The following is a 15,185-nucleotide window of genomic DNA, read 5'->3' on the forward strand; positions in this document are numbered from 1 at the left end:
AGCGTTCAAAGCGTTTAGTATATTTAAAGCCAAAACTAAATACGTGAAGTATTAATACAATAAGACAAACATTCTCTGTCTCAATAAACCATGTTTGTCTTTTTTGTAAAATAAGATTTGTTTTTGCATAAAATAAAACTTTTATCTGCACAATGACACTTTTAATCTCAGCGTGTAGCAACACGCAGTTCTTTTTCAAAACGATATTAGATCGATGTATGTGGTCTGGAAGGCCAACGTGCCGAGCACAGATCGATGTAGTTGGATCGTAGGAAAATAAATGGATTCATCGACGTAGTGGATGATTCGTTACAGCCCAGGTCATAAGTGTTTTAATGAAAACTACAGCCTGTATGTAAAGATGGATGGAGAAGCTCCTTCGCCTGTCAAAGCTAGTACAGCTCCCCCTGGTGGCTGCAGGCTGCAGTGGAGGTCATAAGCTCCACCCTCCTCCATGTTAGTGGGCGGGACTTGGGCCGAACAAAAACACTAAAATACACAACAAATGTTTTCTTTTCAAAGATGGTTTCAGTCATTTCAGGTAGTTAATAATGTTGATGAATGTTTGAGACAAGTTCTTGGAAAACTCTCGCTTTAGTTCCTTATTTAACGCTACAGAAACAGGACGTGACGTAATGGTGACCACCAGTTGTCATGCCAACCGCTCTGTAGAGAGGAGCTGTGGGACTGTGAGAGTTGGAAAAACTATTCTTAAAATAAGTTCAGTGTATAATCCAACATTTCCTTGTAGCTGGTGGAGGTGGAGCAGAGCGTAGGATTAATTAAACCAAAACACCAGCGAGTCTGGAGGAAGTGGTCAAACTTACGCTGTTTTTCTGGGGACACAGGCGACGCCATCTTGTGAGTGGGCGGAGCCACAGTATTGATGCCCCGCCCACATGCCCAGGGAAATAGCATCAGAAATAGCGTTGACCAATGACAGGAAGAGGAGACGTGGTGTCATATTCATACACAGTCTATGGTTTGAACACATAAATCTGATCACATGGTTTTAGTTATCGTAACCTAATTATAATCTGTTCGCTCTGACTCACGGCTCAGAGGTTCTGACCCTCCAGAGGACAAGCTACAGAAAATGAATGAATAATTACAACCTTGTGGGGTTTAAACCCTGAAAGAGTGAATAAAATGTATAAAAAGCTTCAGTGGAAAATAAAATCACACAGTGTGAACGGGAACATGAATTTTATTGGACACAGACTAAAGCTGCTGTTTGATGGTTGAACCGACGCTACAGTTCGTTCTCTCTGAGCTCAGGGTCCTGAGACGCCGCTCTGACTTTAATAAGAACTCATTTTAAAGTATTAAAACATAATCTGCTGATTCTGATAAGGACTCAATAATTAACGGCCGACGTCAGCTGATAGTAAATAAAATTACAGTGAAATAAATACGGCGCTGTAACTGTTTATTGTGTGTTTTAATGGAGCAGCCGGACTGTGGAGAGGCTAGCTGATGATTCGGCTGATGGACTGCAGGGAGGGGAACTCCTCGCTCTCCCTGATGTGCAAGGTCTTGTGGGAATTGAAGTCTTTGGGGGCCAGTACCTGTCTACAGGTGGGGCACACGTGGCAGTCGAGCTCGGCGGCCGTGTTGGCGGGCGAGGCCGGCGTCTGCCAGGCGCTCTTCTTGTTCCTGCTCTTCTTTCCTCCTCCCGACTGCCTCTCCAGGGCCTTGCAGTCTCCGTGGGCCGTCAGCAGCTCCTGCTGCTTCCCGGTGTCCGGCAGCAGGACCAGCAGCTCGTTGAAGATGCGGTTGAAGTCGTCTCCGAGCAGGTCCTTGCAGCTGCGGTGGTACTGAGCGGCCGAGATCACTCCCTGAGGAGGAACATGACAACTCATTTCAGACGTTTGATTGGTCGCTAGTGGTTCCTACTTAAACCTGCAGATAAGCAGCTCATTTGACTATAACTGGTTTAATAAGTATCATCTTTGAGCTCAAAAACATGGACTGGAATTATAATATTTTTATCAGGATTTTTATTGTTACCACCACAAATTCATTGGATAAATCTTTTAGCCGATATCTTTCATCCCGAGGACGAGAGCAGCGTGAGCACTAAATATAAAACAACATATGTGAATCTTTTAATGCTACTGGAGATCTACATGGTTTAGTTTAAGAGAGAGACACGCTAGCTGTTAGCATCTCCATTAAACGTTGTCTCCCAGGTTCAGACTAAACTCTCCAGAATAGTCCCGGTTGGTTGGAGGATCTTCTCCACAGAAACGTAAACATGCACAGTTCCTGGTTCGTACCTGTCTGAACTGAGCAGAGTAGTTTTTGAACTGGTTGAACTTGGACTCATCGTTGTGGAGGTACTTCCTGATGGACTGGATCAGCTCCAGGTTCCTCTGGTGGAAGTCCTCTGGAACCAGGTAACCGCTGCTCGACACCTTCGGAGGCCTGAGAGATAAAACCCCCTGAGTACAAAACCAGGTCGAATGAGAGAGAAGTGAGTTAGAGAAGAGAGACCAGCTCACAGGTTGGCTGCAGAGGGGGAAGGCTCCACCACGTTGCTGTTGAGGGGGATTCCAGTGAAACCAGGCGGAGGTTTAGGACCGGAGACGCCCAGACCAGGAGGAGGTGGAGGCATGACGGCGGCGGGGGGAGGAGGAGTGGAGGACTTCACTGGGAAAGACGTCTTGAAGCCTGAGAGAAGAATGAACTGATTTAGAGAACGAGATGCTAACCGCTAAACTGCTCCTCAGACAACTTCCTACACAGGGAGTAAAACCTGAAAACAGGGACAGAAGATACTTATGGACTTCGTCCCTTCGTCCCTTCGTCCCTTGGTTCTGTACCTGGGGGAGGTTTCTTGGTTGTGAGGGCAGGAAACTCTTCCTCTTGTTCGAGTGTTGGCTCTGTGTTGGGATGAGGGTTAACCACAGCGCTCTCTTTGCTAACGGCTGGTGGTTTCTCCGCGTAGCCGTTAGCCAGTGTGCCTGTAGGTGGCGCCGTGGCGGCGCTGGGCGGCGGTTTGTTCCACGTTTTCTCAGGGACGTTCTCCTTCTGCGCTGCCGTCTCCACTGAGAGGGAATTCCCCGGCGATGGCGACGATGCAGACGCGGAGGCAGCAGCTGTGTTCTTCTGTTTCTTCTTCTTGCTGGTTTTAGAGGCAGGGGGGTCGGCGCTGGGGGGCGGGGCCGAGCAGCTGGGGGTGGAGGGGGAGGGTTTTTTGTTGCCTCCCTTCCCGGTGAGAAGGGAGGAGATGTCCAACAAGTTGGGCACCGAGCGGAACTCCTGCTGCGTCAGTCCTCCTCCGTCATCATCGGACAGAGGAGGAGAACGACTGGACGCCGCTTTCTCCCCGACTTTCTTCCTCCTCCGGGAAGAGGAGGTGGTGGAGGAGGAGAGGAGCTGGGGGCCGGAGGAGGAGAGGGGAGGTGGAGGTCTGGAGGAGGGAGGAGGCTGAGCGGCGGGTTTGGCTGCAGGAGTGTGGTTGGACCAAGCGGATCTGGAGGCGGCGTCTGCTGCAGGTCTGTGGGGTTTTATTCTGGAGACCAGAGCGGGGAAGTCTTCTTCCTGGAAAGAGGACGTCTTCCTCGGGGGGGCGGAGTACGCCGGCGTCATGGTGGTCGGAGCTGCAGCGGTGGACAGACTCGGGAAGTCGTCCTCCTTCAGAGCGGCTGTAGCTGCTGGAGGAGGAGCTGGTTTCACCCTGCACAGAACACACCAATAAAAACCTTCAGCAACAGGACAGACAGCATGAGGACAACAGTCAGACAGCATGAGGACAACAGGACAGACTGCATGAGGACAACACGTCAGACAGCATGAGGACAACAGGACAGACTGCATGAGGACAACACGTCAGACTGCATGAGGACAACACGTCAGACAGCATGAGGACAACAGGACAGACTGCATGAGGACAACACGTCAGACAGCATGAGGACAACAGGACAGACTGCATGAGGACAACAGGACAGACTGCATGAGGACAACAGGACAGACTGCATGAGGACAACAGGACAGGCAGCATGAGGACAACAGGACAGACTGCATGAGGACAACACGTCAGACTGCATGAGGACAACAGGACAGACAGCATGAGGACAACAGGACAGACTGCATGAGGACAACAGGACAGACTGCATGAGGACAACAGGACAGGCAGCATGAGGACAACACGTCAGGCAGCATGAGGACAACAGGACAGACAGCATGAGGACAACAGGACAGACTGCATGAGGACAACAGGACAGACAGCATGAGGACAACAGGACAGACTGCATGAGGACAACACGTCAGACTGTAGGGGCAGGACAGACAGCGGTGGCCCAGACGCTGAGGAAATCGTTCGTTCACCGGGATTGAGCTTGCATTGTTGGTGACGAGGAGGAACAAATGAGTTGACAGGGAAGTCTCTAAGGAATTAAGTTCTGGCTTTGTTCTGACTGTTAAGGAAGGTTTATGATGGGTTTAAAGGGTTTCAGTTTCCTGGTTTTCTGGGTTCCTGTGATGGTCCGTCTTTCTCGGTTCTCTCGGTTCTCTCGGTTCTCTCGGTTCTCTCGGTTCTCTCAGTCCTCTCGGCCCTCTCGGTTCTCTCGGCCCTCTCGGTTCTCTCGGTTCTCTCGGTTCTCTCGGTTCTCTCGGTCCTGATGTGTTTGGGAGCGCTCCTCTCCTGCAGCGACGCTCTCTCCTCCTGCCTGTGCTTAATCATGGACGCCCTCAGAGCTGCCTCCACCTGTCGGTCCTCCTCCTCTCTGGACACAACACGCACACCAGTCAACAACCCATAACCACTGCGTTTCCATGGAGACAAGGAAACTAAACACAACGAGATTCCATCCAGATCCCTGTAGAACTTAAATAAAGAAGAGGAGCATCACATCTACTGGAAATAGAAGAAACAGGAGGAGAGTAAAAAGAAATGATGGAGGGAAGGAGGAGAAAATGAAGGAGAAGGAACAGAAGAAGATGATAAACAAGTTGAAGAAGAAGAAAGTAGGAGAAGATGATGGAGGGGAAGGAGGAAATAGAACAGGGGAAGAGGAAGATGAAGTGGAGATGAAGGAGGACTCACCTCGAGTACCTCCAGCTCTTCTGTCCTCCCTGAGGCCTCCCTCGTCCTCCTCGGTTGTGTCGTACCTCCTCGTAGTCGTCTCCCGTCACCAGACCTGAAGACATTTAGAATTAATTAACCAGATCACATTCAGTTCACGGATCAACAACAACAACACTGCGTCTAGAACCCGACCATCGTTCCTCCGCTGCTGGTTCCTCGGGGCGTAGTTGAACTGCAGGTCGATGTGTCGGTTCTGTCGGGCCTCGGCCCGGTTCTTGCTGTGCGCTGCAGCCTTGTGGGCCTTGTAGTCGATCTCGGTGCGGAATGCATGCGTGAACTGTTCGGAGGCGCAGCGGCCTTCCTCACACAGGTAGTGGCTCTCTTTGAAGTGCTCGCTCAGGTACCGGTAGTCGCTGCAGGATCCGACACAAACATCAGCGTCACTTCACGCTTCACCTGAACCCGAACCACCGGACGGAGACGAGTCCTCACCTGTAGTATTCCTGAGAGCCGTCTGCGTCACAGAAGTGGCAGAAGTAGTGGTCCCTGCGCAGGTGTTTCAGCAGCTCGTCGTTGTCCAGGTAGCGGTCGTCGCAGAACTTGCAGAGCGGGTGTCCTCGGTGGCTCGTGTCGTCCGGGTCTCCGTGCGCTCGGTGCCGCGCCAGCTCCTTCCGGTTATACCACTTCCTCTCGTGGGAGAAGATCTGGAGGGAAACGAGGCATTTAAAGACTGTTCGCCCTCACAGTGCCGCTCTGCTTCCCCGAGATAACACCAGGAATCAGCAGCATCATTTCAGAAACAGATAGTATTCAATGTGTTTGTGACGTCCTGAGTAGATTAATTAGGAAAAAGGAAAACAGACGGACAGATGAATAGATGGACAGATTTTATGCTACAAAAGATTCTTCAATAATAGCTTAACTGCTTGTGTACTTTACTGTTTCATTTGATATTTGGGTTTTGGTTGTGTTCTGCACGTTGTATATCAAACACTCACACCATAACATCTTAAAATGATCCACTGCAGTTTTTATTTTAAAAGGAAAAACCATAAGTAAGAGGGCAGTGTTTTAATTTAGTTTCTTAAATTGAAGTTTCATCTGGCTCGACCCAAGCAGAATTCACATCATCTTTATATGAGGTTTGTGTTTGGATTTTGTTTGGATGGGATATTAAATGTCAGATTGTTATGTATATATGTTGAAGGATCCTGTTATTTATGAATCATCTGTTAATCAGCCTGTTAAATCGACCCCCTGCTTGTCGTTCTGATCTGTTTGGTGCTGATGAGCAGCTCCTTGAATGACTGATGATTCTCCCGTATTCAGTTCAGTTCGTTATGTTCAATCTTCAATAAATAAAAAACGATTCCTACCCTCTGTTTTTATGGGGTCAGAGGGAATCACTGGTCTACAGGCTCCTGGTCGTTTACCTTGAGATGCTTTGTGCAGAGTTTGCAGCAGAAGAGCTCGTGCTGCTTCCTCATGTGCTGCTCCAGCTCCTCGAACCTGGAGAAAACCTTCGGCTCTGAACAGCGGACACAGACCGACAGCAGCAGATGTCTGAGAAAGACACAGATCGGTAAGAAGTTCAGTCACACTGAAGAAGACAAAGGTTTCACTGTGTCAGTGTAATTAATTCTATGATTAACTGTAAGAACACAGAGCGGAATAATCACAGGAAGATAAGGACGGAGGTGTGAGGGGGTTCTTGTCATTGTAGTTTCAAAAAACAAAGCTGTAGAAACGTTCAGCCCTGAATGACTAGTGGGGAATAAACTGCTGAGGTTTATCTGTGGGTGGTGTCCACCTGAAGGTCACATGACCAGAGTCTGTTAATGACATGGAACTTAGGACCTGGAGCCGCAAACAAGACGACACTTTGGTGAAATGTCTTTGAGAAACCAAACCACTTCATATGTCTTTGCTTGAGATTCGTTTTCCTGGATCTAACAGCGCAGCACCTGGAACCACTCGGTTTGTGTCATGACTTGACACTTTTAAATGTTTTAATCAACAAATTCAGATTCAGGTCTGCAGATAATAACACAGTCACAAAGAGCGGGGTCATCCAGCACCTGTACTGACTGTAGATCTTCTCATCGCCGAAATAGATGTCGTGCTTCTTGTCACAGGGGAACTGCTGATAGGGCAGAGCCTGATAGGCCTCCAGCTTCTTCACAAACACCACCTGAGAACCACAAAGCAGTGGGAGCATGAGGACGGAGGAAACACAACAACGAGCTGGAAGAGCAAAGGGTTTATGTGTTGGACATGAAATCTTTCACTGCATCCAGACACTAACCCCCAGACACTAGCCCCACCCCATCCCACCCACACCCACCCCACCCCACCCGCGTTGACAGCGAGTCTAACTTGTGTAGGAGTGTTGTGTTATCATGACCATCTTCACAGCTTAAGATGTCTCCTTTCTTTCACCTGTACAGATGTTCTACAATTAGCAGTCATAAATTAACACACTGGGCAATAAAGCTACATTTATAATCTTAGTAATTATATTACATTACCAATTTTAGAAAATGTAACTACCATTTCATGCTGTATACAGAAAATGTCTCTACAGTTCTATTTTGCTCTCTATATATATAAATATATATTTTTTGTATGTTCTTTCAAATGTGTTATTGTTTTTTGTATTTATTCTGGTCTAATTCCGCACTATTGTGAAAAGGAAATGTTCTATACGTGGGATGAATAAATAATGTCTCGTGTCTTAAATGTCTTCTGTCTCGTGTCTTATATGTGTTATCTAACTCTGAAGTTGACAAGCTAAACTTAGCTTAGCCACTCTAACGATAGATTAGCCATGCTAATGACAGTCAAGATAAAAAGTATTCTGAGCAATTACTTGTTGATATTTCAATTTTGTACCTGTTTATAATGAATCCTACTGAAAAACTGTCGTGAAATAAATATTTGTTTTCTAAAACAACACAACCAGGAGGTCGCGGCCTAGATAGCTCCATCCCCGGGCTCGAGTAGCAGATGAAGCCGCACCTTGTCGAGCTCCTCCCGGCAGACGGCGCAGTACTTCTGGTCGCACAGCACCCGCATTTTGGTGGAGCAGCGGTAACAAACCGGGTGGTCGCATTTTCCTAAGGCGAAGATGTCGACGTCTTGGCAGCACAGGACGCAGTTCTTCTCGGTGTCTTTAGTTGTAGCCGGGTCCATGTCGTGAAAAAGGCACAAGTCAAGCTAGGGTCCACCCGTAGAGCTCCGCCGCTGAACCGCTTACGTAACGACGTAATGACGGAAGTCCCGTTAACGACTCCTGGTAGATCTGTATAGTATGAGGATAGACCAGCAGCGGTGTCCGCTGCGGAGTTTAAGGCCCATCCATTTGTTTTAGAGATCAGCGCAGGCCGCTATCCACGTGTATAGCACGGAGCTACTGTAGTCGTATACACGTATGCACAATACATACATAATACATATATGTAATACATAATTATATTATATATATATGATATACCCCATCATCAATATAATTAATATACTCATTATATTATACGATAGAATATTAAACAACATACAATATATATGTATATACTCACTTGTCACTTTATTAGGAACACCTGTTCAATTGCTCGTTAACACAAATAGCTAATCAGCCAATCAATGCAATTCAATGCATGTATTCATCAAGAGGTGATCAAGACAACTTGCTGAAGTTAAAACCGAGCATCAGAATTGAAAAGAAAGGGGATTTAAGTGACTTTGAACGTGGTCTGGTTGTTGGAGCCAGACGGGCTGGTCTGACACTCCTGTCAGCTAAGAACAGGAAACTGAGACAGTTCACACAGAACACTGGACAATAGAAGAAGGAAAAACGTTGCCTGGTCTGACGAGTCTCGATTTCAGCAGCAACTGTGTGATGTTATCATGTCAATATGGACCAAAACCTCTGAGGAATGTTTCCAACACCTTGTTGAAAGTAAGACACCAAGAATTAAGGCAGCTCTGAAGGCAAAAGGGGTCCAACCTTTTACTAGCAGGGTGTACCTAATACCTACACCTAATACCTACACCTACATACAAATCTATATAACTATCAGCACAGAAACCCTAATATATTCTCACTTCTCTTTGACTTTAACCTTTTATACTCTCTCTATGTATTATAATACACCACAGTCATAGCAGACCATGGTTCTCCACGATCCTTCCAGTCTGGAATAAAGGTCTTAAGCCAGTTTTAGTAGTTTCTAGATGTTTCCTCTGTTTGATGCAGCCAATGATTTGACCCTTCTCCACCAGACTAACATCTCCTCCTCCACCAGACTAACATCTCCTCCACCAGACTAACATCTCCTCCTCCAGACTAACATCTCCTCCTCCAGACTAACATCTCCTCCACCAGACTAACATCTCCTCCTCCACCAGACTAACATCTCCTCCTCCAGACTAACATCTCCTCCACCAGACTAACATCTCTACCTCCTCCACCAGACTAACATCTCCTCCACCAGACTAACATCTCCTCCTCCACCAGACTAACATCTCCTCCACCAGACTAACATCTCCTCCACCAGACTAACATCTCCTCCTCCAAACCCGACTAACATCTCTCCTCCACCAGACAAACCCCCCAAACATCTCCTCCTCCACCAGACTAACATCTCCTCCTCCACCAGACTAACATCTTCTCCTCCACCAGACTAACATCTCCTCCACCACCAGACTAACATCTCCTCCACCAGACTAACATCTTCTGTGTCTTTCCACATGGTTGTTGAAGAGATGAGAAGCTCCTCATTGCATCAGTTGGTCTTAAATAACTTGTTGAACTAATGATCCACCAGGAGGCGCTGGACTATGAGCTCAGTTACATGCAGGTGAAGGAGACTCTTTTTTGGCCAGTCAGTGTTTAAAACACATCAGATCAGACTTTCACAGTTTCACACATACGTGAAATTTTAAAGTCCTGATTATTTATCGTGTGTGAAAAGAGAAGTTGTGCTGCAGGAACCGACCGTCACCACTAGAGGTCGACAGAGTCCCACCTGTTTCATTAGATAATAATAAAATTAATTTAACATAAGCATCAATAATTTCAGATATGTAAAGTATTATGTTTATATTTAATGATGTTTCATATAAAGTCTCCACATATTAACGTTTTAAAATGTTATAAACATGATGACAATGTATGGTAATTGTATTTTTAGTTAAAATGTGAGGGGTTAGTTGGTGAATTAATAACAAAATAGCTGAAAACACGATTAAACATTTGAATTAATGAAACTTTAATTGTAGTTTGTAATTGAATCATGATTTTAGCAAGAATAAAATGTTTTTTTTTTTAATCATTTAAAACAATTTTATTTCATGAAATGCTCAGATGTTTGTTACTCTCTCAAACATCTGTCTCCTCTGGATAAAATGCAACATCCTCTAGAGAAACTAGGTGGACTGATTTTATTGGCCTGGATTAGTTCTTTTTATTGTTTTCACTCAGAGAAGAAGGCAGACAGCACAAGAAGTGGAATTTAAACATTTGTCTTTATTTATTGATCTACTCATGAGAAACGAGACATCCGCAGGAAAAAAAAAAAAATGAAACCTTGTTTTAATATCGTCGACTTTCCGTCTCTGAACATTTAAATACGGTCCAACACAAAACGGCTGCAGGAGACGGACGAGGCCAGGACGTCGTGATTGTGTGTGTGTGTGTGTGTGTGTGTGTGTGGGGGGTGAAAGGTCACCAGCTCTAAAAGGAAGAAGAAAACCAGTCAGTACCATCATCATCTTCGTCATCTTCTTCAGTGAGATCCGACAGACTGACCTGGTTATTCATAGACGTCCTTCTTGTTTGCAATGTACTGAACGATCTCCTCAGGACTCATCAGCTTCTCTGCTTCTGCATCAGGGATCTCAAACCCTGAAACAAAGGAGGAAAAAATAAATAAATGACCTGTAAACAGACCAGGAAATACCTCCAACCAAACTCTCAATGAAACAGCTGCTACTGAACAGAATCCTGAATAAATCCTGAAGTGTTTCCAAGTTGAAACTCACCGAACTCGTCCTCCATGGCCATGATGATCTCCACCTGGTCCAGACTGTCCAGCCCCAGGTCCTTCATGAAGTGAGAGGACGTCTGCAGCTGTGGACGCAAACCAGGACGGAGGTTAGAGGCTCCTCATCCTCGCTCACCTTCATCAAACTGAACTCGACTCACCTTCTCTGGGTTGATCTTGTCGTAGAGCTTGAGAACGTACATGACGCGGTCTTTGATGGTTTCTAGGGTGAGGGGGGGCAGGTCGCCGTACTGTCGGCATAACACACCCAGCGAGGAAGCCTGAAGAGGAGGAGGAGGAAGTCAGATCCCATTCACAGGTTCCTTCCTAACAGGTCTGTTTATTTCTCTATGTATTGTCCACTAGTGGGTAGAGGCGCAGGGTCACAGGTTCTAATCCCTTCTATGTGGTGGCTGAAGTGCCCTTGAGCAAGGCACCTACGGATGAATGAAAGCTACAATCAAAGCTACAGAGCAACTCGTGTGCTGTAAGCGTAGCTCATACATAATGTTAGCATGTAGCATGACACCATCCTCACAGTTAGATATATAAACAACTCTGATGCTAAGCTACTTAGCTCTGTGGTGTAACTGTATCAGTGTGAACTCGGCTAACTAACGAGCCAGCAAGCTAGCAACATAAACATCTGAATAAAACGCTCGGACGCGTCCAGGCGGATTTTACAAACTCACTTTTATTTAATTTTAAGTTAATTAAAGTCCCTGCATCGCAGCGTGGACATGTAGCCGCATACTTTAGCCTGCCTGCTCTGAAAGACATCGGTAGGTCACGGCCCACGACGGCTCAATGTTAGCGGACACTCACCGGGCTCTGGCCGACCCACCGCGTCCTCCGGGCGGCTGCGGCGAACGACACAGGTCGGTGAGCAGCCGCCGTGGGAGCAGCGGCTCTGAGTGCGAAGTTACCGGGGCAGAGCCTCAGCGAGGGCCGGGGGAAGGAGCGGACACACTGCAGCAGGACACGGGCCGCCATGACGGAGAGAAGCTACTGGAGCTACAGTTGACAAGCGTAGAAGAAGAGAGAGCGCGAGACTACTGGAACTACAGCAAAAAAGCGTAGAAGAAGAAGGAACCCGCAGTACGCATGCGCACCACTCAACACACTGTAATTTACTTCTGTTATTTACTAAATATTCATTTTTAAATGTGAACTAGATTCAATTTATAGGTTGAACAGACCATGAAATATTTATTTTTTTGATTTTATTATTTTTTAAATGTATTTTCTGTTTCAATTTATTTCTTGTTTTAATTTATTTTATGTTTTTATATATTTTATGTTTTTATATATATATATATATATATATATATATATATATATATATATATATATATATATATATATATATATATATATATTGTCTTAAATGGAATAAGAGAGAAGTGTTATTTGACAACCCCCAGACAGATAGATTGTACACTGTTATAGAAAATTTTGATTTACACTCTGTTCCAGCATTTGAGCGTCTGTCATCTGGTCTCGGGTTCTGTTGTCTGGTCTGTAAGATCGAGAGGAGGAGAGCAACCTTTGTTCCCAACATTATTCTCCTCCTGAACTATAAGGCAGTTACAATAACTTAAGTTTACTACTTGTGCAATACTCAAGTGCAATATCACTATGTACTCATGTGCAATATTACAGTGTTACTCTTAATTTAATCCATGCTTCACATTATTTACTGCCGTACCGAATCTGCGGCACACACACACACACATTTAATTTCATTTATATAATTTCATATTTACCACCATTCATCTCACTCTTCTGTTAATGGCAGCAGGCCTGCCATTGCACATAACATGCTGCTTTTGCCCACCCACCTCTGTGATTTTATTCTCTTGCTCTTTATTTTTATGTACCGCTCTTCGCCCTCCTGCTATGTTGACTCTGATTATCATGACCCCTAGTATTTGTTATGTCTATGTTCGTTTACTAATTATTAATTATCCATTCTTCCCTTGTTCTTTTCCCCCCGAAATATTCTGGTCTATATTTACATTTTAGGGCATTTTACAATGCGTGATTATGTTGAGTATGTTATTGTTATATAGTATTATCACTTTTTTGTTTTCTTATGTTATGATTACTATATGTAGGTGTAAATTATTTTTATATGTTCAATAAAAAAATATTAAGTTTTATTTAGCGTCACTTCCGGACCTGCGCAGTAGAAGCGGAACTAGCTGTCTGCTGCGCATCAACAGACCCGGGTGCTTTAGATAAAATCACCGATTAAACGTCATATTTGGAATTTTACAGGACATCATGGAGTTATCTGAGATATTATACAACAAAGCGGAGTACATAGAGACGGTAACGTGTTTATTTCATTTATTTAATTGATTTTTTTAGCTAACGTAGCTAAAATGCTAGCTGGTGCTAAACAGGGCGTTGGACGCCAGCTTGAAATGAACAATGAAAAAAGAAATACACTTTTACACACAAGTAATCAAATTAGTGTGGTTTCATTTCAGGCTTCAGGCAACAAAGTGAGCAGACAGTCGGTTCTGTGTGGGAGTCAGAATATAGTCCTGAACGGAAAGGTACAAACAAAGAAGCTAGAAGAAACAGTTGAAAGAGTAAAATATGAAAGTGAAGTTTTTATTTAATGAGTGTTTCCTGCTCCAGACCATCGTCATGAATGACTGCATCATCAGAGGAGACCTGGCTAATGTCAGGGTGGGAAGACACTGTGTGGTGAAGAGCAGGAGCGTCATCAGACCTCCATTCAAGAAGTTCAGCAAAGGGTAAAGAAAGGACCAATATTAGAGCTGTATTATTATTATTATTATTATTATTATTATTATTATGACTGGAGGATGCATGGACAAATAGAAATCACCTGCAAGTCGCCTTCATTATTTATCACATTCACAAACAACAATTTGTCAAAGAGACAATTTGATGTTTATCAAATTATCATGGAGACTTTCTTGCCTCTAACTCATCTTAATCATCGTTATCTTATCTCTATCTTATGTTTGACTGAAAATACAGTTTTTGTAGTTCTCATGTGTCGTGTCCCTGCAGAGTGGCCTTCTTCCCGCTGCACATCGGAGACCACGTCTTCATTGAGGAGGACTGTGTGGTCAACGCAGCTCAGATCGGCTCCTACGTCCACATCGGAAAGAACTGTGTCATTGTGAGTGAGACCGAAACAAGCGAGCTCCTTGTTAAGAGGAGGCGAGACGGTCACATGATCGTCAGCCGACCCGAGACTAAATGAAATGGTTTTATAACCAGGCAGCTGTTATAAAATCAAACAGATTATCGTCCATATTTACACACAAACGAGGACGCGTCTCTGATAAGCTCACGTCAGTTTTTAAATCTTTATGCTGCTCTGAGTTGGAGCTTCTTGTTTGACGCAGCCACACTTACTCACTTTTCCTTTTATTCTATAAGAGGTGAAGGCAAACACAGGAACTTGCATCAAACCTCTGACCTTGTAGGAATCTGTAAAGATCAACCAGATATTTGTTGTTGTGACTGACTGATGTTTCCACGGTTTGTGTCCAGGGCCGTCGCTGTGTGCTGAAGGACTGCTGTAAGATCTTAGACAACACGGTTCTTCCTCCTGAGACGGTGGTGCCGCCGTTCACCGTCTTCTCTGGATGTCCAGGTCAGACCCACTCCCCTGAACGTCACACCTGTCCTCCCATCTCTGCTCCTCTTCATCGGTTTGTGTCCCCGTCTGTCAGGTCTGTTTTCAGGGGAGCTTCCAGAGTGCACACAAGACCTGATGATCGACGTCACTAAGAGCTACTACCAGAAGTTCCTGCCCCTCAGTCAGATCTGAGACACTAAACATGTCTCCACAGACCTGAACTTTGATGGGACAGACATCCTGGATTCTAGTTGTTCACGTTGGAGACAGAGGCTCAGGGGAACGTCTGCAGGTGAGGATGAGGAAGAGCTGCAGCGTGAAGGACGTCGGACCAAAATAACATTTCCTTTGAGGACGTTGGCTCTGTGTTTATTTTAATGTTTACTGGCTCATGTAAAAAGTATTTAAAGTTTTATTTCAGTGGAATTAAAACATGTTGTTGGACACAAGTGAAGAATAAATAAAAGTTTAAACGCCTCCACGT

General features: G+C 45.1%; 3 protein-coding genes across 3 annotated transcripts; 1 reads left to right on the forward strand and 2 right to left on the reverse strand.

Annotated features, from left to right (window-relative positions):
• Positions 1-1,189: 1,189 nt before the first annotated feature.
• znf598 (zinc finger protein 598) lies at positions 1,190-8,290 on the reverse strand. Its single transcript, XM_047571812.1, has 11 exons — positions 8,051-8,290; positions 7,111-7,223; positions 6,466-6,595; positions 5,525-5,736; positions 5,225-5,445; positions 5,051-5,144; positions 4,489-4,730; positions 2,826-3,836; positions 2,505-2,673; positions 2,280-2,427; positions 1,190-1,838 (listed from the first exon to the last, which is right to left on the reverse strand). The coding sequence occupies exons 1-11, from the start codon at positions 8,222-8,224 to the stop codon at positions 1,470-1,472; spliced, it is 2,883 nt and encodes a 960-aa protein (XP_047427768.1). The 5' UTR covers positions 8,225-8,290; the 3' UTR covers positions 1,190-1,469.
• Positions 8,291-10,536: 2,246 nt separating this feature from the next.
• Positions 10,537-12,105, reverse strand: ndufab1b (NADH:ubiquinone oxidoreductase subunit AB1b). Its single transcript, XM_047571323.1, has 5 exons — positions 11,899-12,105; positions 11,235-11,354; positions 11,072-11,159; positions 10,839-10,934; positions 10,537-10,763 (listed from the first exon to the last, which is right to left on the reverse strand). Exons 1-4 carry the CDS (start codon positions 12,064-12,066, stop codon positions 10,843-10,845), a joined length of 468 nt encoding a protein of 155 aa, XP_047427279.1. The 5' UTR covers positions 12,067-12,105; the 3' UTR covers positions 10,537-10,763; positions 10,839-10,842.
• Positions 12,106-13,251: 1,146 nt separating this feature from the next.
• dctn5 (dynactin 5) lies at positions 13,252-15,178 on the forward strand. The gene is made up of 6 exons (XM_047571320.1): positions 13,252-13,407; positions 13,569-13,637; positions 13,723-13,841; positions 14,125-14,236; positions 14,614-14,716; positions 14,796-15,178. The coding sequence occupies exons 1-6, from the start codon at positions 13,360-13,362 to the stop codon at positions 14,891-14,893; spliced, it is 549 nt and encodes a 182-aa protein (XP_047427276.1). The 5' UTR covers positions 13,252-13,359; the 3' UTR covers positions 14,894-15,178.
• The last annotated feature ends 7 nt before the right edge of the window (positions 15,179-15,185 follow it).

Source organism: Mugil cephalus, chromosome 20 (assembly GCF_022458985.1).
Source record: "Mugil cephalus isolate CIBA_MC_2020 chromosome 20, CIBA_Mcephalus_1.1, whole genome shotgun sequence".
Classification (NCBI taxonomy): domain Eukaryota; kingdom Metazoa; phylum Chordata; class Actinopteri; order Mugiliformes; family Mugilidae; genus Mugil; species Mugil cephalus.

Excerpts from the sequence above, each read along its gene's own strand:
- znf598 (XM_047571812.1), bottom strand. The coding sequence starts at position 8,224 with ATGGACCCGGCTACAACTAAAGACACCGAGAAGAACTGCGTCCTGTGC. Across the intron at positions 4,731-5,050 it reads AAGAGCTGGAGGTACTCGAG|AGAGGAGGAGGACCGACAGG; the intron begins GTGAGTCCTCCT and ends TGTTGTGTCCAG. Across the intron at positions 2,428-2,504 it reads TCCCCCTCTGCAGCCAACCT|GCCTCCGAAGGTGTCGAGCA; the intron begins GTGAGCTGGTCT and ends TTTATCTCTCAG.
- ndufab1b (XM_047571323.1), bottom strand. The coding sequence starts at position 12,066 with ATGGCGGCCCGTGTCCTGCTGCAGTGTGTCCGCTCCTTCCCCCGGCCC. Across the intron at positions 11,355-11,898 it reads GGTGGGTCGGCCAGAGCCCG|GCTTCCTCGCTGGGTGTGTT; the intron begins GTGAGTGTCCGC and ends CCTCCTCTTCAG. Across the intron at positions 11,160-11,234 it reads ACAAGATCAACCCAGAGAAG|CTGCAGACGTCCTCTCACTT; the intron begins GTGAGTCGAGTT and ends TTGCGTCCACAG.
- dctn5 (XM_047571320.1), top strand. The coding sequence starts at position 13,360 with ATGGAGTTATCTGAGATATTATACAACAAAGCGGAGTACATAGAGACG. Across the intron at positions 13,842-14,124 it reads TTCAAGAAGTTCAGCAAAGG|AGTGGCCTTCTTCCCGCTGC; the intron begins GTAAAGAAAGGA and ends GTGTCCCTGCAG. Across the intron at positions 14,717-14,795 it reads CGTCTTCTCTGGATGTCCAG|GTCTGTTTTCAGGGGAGCTT; the intron begins GTCAGACCCACT and ends CCCGTCTGTCAG.